The 4797-nt window shown below is 34.3% G+C and overlaps 2 protein-coding genes across 2 annotated transcripts; both read left to right on the forward strand.

Annotated features, from left to right (window-relative positions):
- Positions 1-6: 6 nt before the first annotated feature.
- On the forward strand, positions 7-454 carry LOC112689698 (UDP-glucuronosyltransferase 1-5-like; the record flags this gene model as incomplete). Its single annotated transcript, XM_025563534.1, has 2 exons — positions 7-38; positions 160-454. Coding segments are annotated over 2 exons (318 nt in total), but the record flags the coding sequence as incomplete, so codon positions are not given.
- Positions 455-1753: 1299 nt separating this feature from the next.
- Positions 1754-3397, forward strand: LOC112689697 (UDP-glucuronosyltransferase 2B15-like). Its single transcript, XM_025563533.1, has one exon. The coding sequence runs from the start codon at positions 2126-2128 to the stop codon at positions 2993-2995; it is 870 nt and encodes a 289-aa protein (XP_025419318.1). The 5' UTR covers positions 1754-2125; the 3' UTR covers positions 2996-3397.
- Positions 3398-4797: the final 1400 nt, after the last annotated feature.

Consider the following 4797-nt stretch of genomic DNA (forward strand, 5'->3'; position numbering starts at 1 on the left):
TTTTTGAAAAATGTTCTTGATCTTCTTAACAACGAAAAGTATACTAAAAGTGATAATATATAATGAACATTATTATATTACATTAATTATTATATTACATTATTATATTACATTATTATATTATTACATTAATTTTAACTTATGTCTTTATTCTTTTAGGTACACGAAAAATGCTAAATCATCTTCAGAAATCTTTAAAGATCGATCGATGTCACCAGAACAGTCTGTTGTTTATTGGACTGAGTATGTTATTCGTCACAAAGGAGCCCCACATTTGAAATCGAATGCATATGCATTAACTTGGTATCAATACTACCTGTTGGATGTAATTTCAACAACAGTAATGTTTGTTTTCATCGTACTTTTTGTTACATACAAAGTTCTAAAATTAGGGTATAATTATGTATTTGATAATTTTAAACAAATTAAAACTAAATGTGAATAAATATTAAAACCCTTTTTTTTTTCATTTTATAATTTGAATGGCCAATATTTATGCAAATTAATACACGTATTTGTACTTATTATATTAATATAATATAATATATATTATGGGTCAGCTATGACCATAAATAGACCCATGATATTAGGGATGGGCAAAATATTTTGAATATCGATTTTCAATGAATAGATATGTTTGATGTATAGGTGAAAAATCATCGAAGTTTAAAAACATCGTAAAAATTTTTTTCCCTCTAGGACTACTATCTGTTACACACCTTATTATCTGTACAGTGTACTATTTTCCTGATTAAATAATAAATGTAAGAGTTAAAATACTATTGTTTAACTCAGCGGTTGCCAACCTTTTGGACCTCACGGACCACTAAATACATACTCTAAATTTTACGGACCACTTTTAGCTTAAAATCGCTTTTTACATGAATACCGTTAAATAAATCTATGAAATAATTTTTTTCGGTCATATTTAACTTGTTATTTTCATTGTTTACTGAAATGGATCTATTATCCACATAATATCATGTTTAAGGTCTTATTTTTTTGGGAAATAACGACAAAAAGATTCTGTAAGTACCTAACATTCAAATTTTTCTGCGGTCCACTTAAATTTTCTCGCAAACAACCAGTGGTCCACAGACCACCGGTTGGCGACCACTGGTTTAACATATCTTTTAAATACATATTAAATACTTAAATACGTATTAAATACAGGGCTCGTGAGTTCATATATTTGCATATTTTCTTTGCTACACCGAAAAATATGCTAATTGAGATAAAAATCCGTTTCATAAAATGGTAATAAAAATGTAAAGTTTAATAAAGCATGTTTTCGTATGTTTTGTGTGTATTGACATATTTGGCATATAGTTAATTTTTTTTTTTTTTGAGTTATTAGCGCATATTATTTCATGCTAATTCAGCAAAATCGTTTTTCGTGGGAGTCAAAAAAAAAAAAAAAAATTAGATCCATAAATTATTGAATTCATTCTATTCTTCCGAATTTTTTTATAAAATCTTAAATCTTAGTATTTTATCAATGTTTTTATTTTTTTGTGACATTAAGTTTTATAAGATAAAAGCAATACCACGAAAACATTGTTATTGCGCATCACTACCACTCTCCTCCTATTGACGTGTCCATTGCAATCTATTTATTTTCGTTGAAACATGTGTTTATTAATTATAATTTTAATAAAATGTAACTGAAGAAAAAATATAACTTTTAAAAATATGAATGGATAATTCTTATTCTTATTATTTAAAAAAATGCTTATATATTTTTTTCGTACATAGTTAAGGATTTTTTAATGCATATTTGATCAAATGTTAGTGCTAATTTATGCGTTTTTAGTGATGAACTTGTGAGCCTTGATTATAATTGTATAGTATATACTATATAACGATTGCTGTATACTAAAATAATACAAACAAAAAAAATTTGAACATTTTGAACATAAACATTGATGTTTAGTCGATTAATCGAAAACAAAACATCGATATATCAAGCTAAAACATCGATGATTTAAAAACATCATTGTTTTTTGCCCATCCCTACAAGATATTATGGTACAGCTGTGACCTTCCAATTTTGCCGAAGCAACAGCTGCGTAGCGCGAGGAGTGATAGACGTTCGGTCTCGTATTTTACACGTTCAGTAACAGTAATGGCTGCTCCGTCACGCGGTTCAATGTGGTCACGTGTCGTGATAATGTTACTCGCGTGCGTCAATCTCGTGACGCTGCCCGTGAACAGCGCCCACATACTGGCCGTGGAGACAGTTTGCGGCAAGAGCCACTGGAACTTCATGAGCGGATTACTCCGGCCACTAGTGGGCAGCGGCCACACCATCACCGCGTTTACGCCGTTCCCTGACGGTGACCGGGAGAATTATACCGAAGTGGACATTTCCGGATGTATGAACTGCTTCCGAGACAAGGACCTGAAGGGCATGATCGCGAATCGGAGCAATTCGATGGCAATAATCAGCAAGTTCGCCTCGTTAAGCAGAGAACTGTGCGATACGGTATACGCCGACGATCGGATGATCGAAGTGTTGCGGCGGAACGGAACTTCATATTTTGACCTGGTCATCATCGAGACGCTGACGTCAGAATGCGTGTCATACGTAGCTACTATATTAAACGTACCTGTGATCTACGTGACGCCGCTGTCCAAAACGAGCATGATAGAACAGTATATCACCGGCCATTTTTCTAACCCCGCCGTCATCTCGCACGCGTTGTCCGACAACGACGTGCCAACTACGTTTATCCAGCGAATGGTCAACGCGGCTCTGCTCGTTTATGGACTAATCTATAATGACCTCACGGTGTTCCGACTGAGATGGTCGAATCCCAATCCGTACGATTTGGTTCTACTCTCTAAACCGTCTTTGGTGTTCGTTAACAGCCATCCCGTGATAACCACTCCCAGTCCAGGGGTCACAAATATCATCAACGTGGGTGGCATACATCTGACTGTCGCTAAAAGCTTACCTCAAGTAAGAAATATACACATTTCTATATACAAATAATATAATCAGGAAAATCTTAACTTATACTTGGAATAAAATAATAAATAAATCACTGAAAAATGATTCTAGAAGTATAAACATATGCCCACCGTTACAGTGTTCTTTAAATTCGATATTGTTTCTTCATGTTAAGTCGAAAAATGCAATATGGATTGACGACCACATATATACTTAGAATATGGTGGAATCTAGCAAGGTTGATATTGTGCTGAACACATTAGCGTAGCTTTTCTCTAGATCAGTAATTTCTTAAGTATAATCCATGGAACCTAAGACACTATAGGTATTGTAACCGTCCGATCAGGGTGCAAAACGTTCACACTTGAACGATCACACCAGTGGCGTATATAGGTGGGTATCTAGTGGGCTACAGCCCCCACCCCGAAATGTTTTAAAAAACTTAAAAATTATTTTAAACGTATCTTATATTTTAATGGTGCTTTATATTTATTTAGAATTTGCATCCAACGTCAAATCGTTTTGGGACATTTTGTAAATGAAATGTAAATAATTACCTACTGTGTCTTGTTTGTAATTCTTAGATAGTAGTGGTAATTTAACTCTGTCTACAGTAGCCCGTCCCGAAAATATTTTCTATATACGCCACTGGATCACACTACGGTAAAAGTATAGTTATTTGTTGCTAGATTATTACAAAGTATAGTTAGTATCAAGCATAGGCCTATGTAGTTAGAAATAATTTCAATTTTTAATTGGGACTCTTGGTACTGTGCCATGGAAAATGGATAAAATATAAAAAATTGTAATTAAACCTAACCAAGCCCTACGAGCCGAGTCTACATGCACTACTTCTGTAGAGTCTCTACACGAGTCATGGTGAGATCACATGGCGAGTTAGTGTTTAGATAGTCTCATTGCTGGACCACTCTGTGGTCTGCTTCTCGTCGGAATCGGTTCTTTGTCATTATTATTCTTTAATTTAAATTTTTTTTAAATTAACAAACAAAGAGAAAGTGCAAATACAACAGTATATTACACTATAATGTGTAGTATTTTTTTGTAAATGTTTACAGGTTTTTTTTAATGTTTTTTCACGAATCATTCATAGCATTCTGAACTTTGTGTTGTGGATTCTTAGGATTCCAGATACAAGGTACTTGTTCATAGAGCTCAAGGAACTCCAAAATAAGTTCGTTTGACCCTCCATGTTTTTATACAAATTATTTATTTAAATAAAACCAAAATAAATGAAAAAAACTGAAAAAAAAATACTAATTATTTTTTATTCACCATATAAACGAGCCACGTACGTCAGTAGAAACAAACTCGTTGGATAGGATTGATGAGCTGAGCAATGAGCGCGGATCATCTCTTTTGACTCAGGTACCAAACATTCGGAAAGACTCAAGTTGCGCCACGCTAGACCTAACCCACGACGCATTTGCTTTAGCGAGCTTTATCAAGTCCCGAGCTGGTAGCCGCACCAAATTGCGCCGAAGCAACAACTGCGTAGCGCGAGCAGTGATAGAAGTTTAGCCTCATATTTTACACGTTCAGTAACAATATTGTGGTGTGGCTGCTCCGTTAACTGCGCCACGCGCCGTGTGATCCCATCATTACAAAACTAAAAATACCGAAAGTCAACTGGCACATGCGCATTTCTACTTATAGTTCACACTCATAATTTATTCTAGAAAAGGGCAGGTTATCACTCCGATAAGGTTTTGTTTCAATCGATCGTTAGCTGCTCGTGATTTGACCATAACGTATGCATTACCGACAATATAAATATTCCAATTTAAAAATAGTTAAAAAATATTTTACCGACCCGAGACTGTAGT

Source organism: Sipha flava, unplaced genomic scaffold, assembly GCF_003268045.1.
Source record: "Sipha flava isolate LNK unplaced genomic scaffold, YSA_version1 46729_pilon_pilon, whole genome shotgun sequence".
In the NCBI taxonomy this organism is placed as follows: domain Eukaryota; kingdom Metazoa; phylum Arthropoda; class Insecta; order Hemiptera; family Aphididae; genus Sipha; species Sipha flava.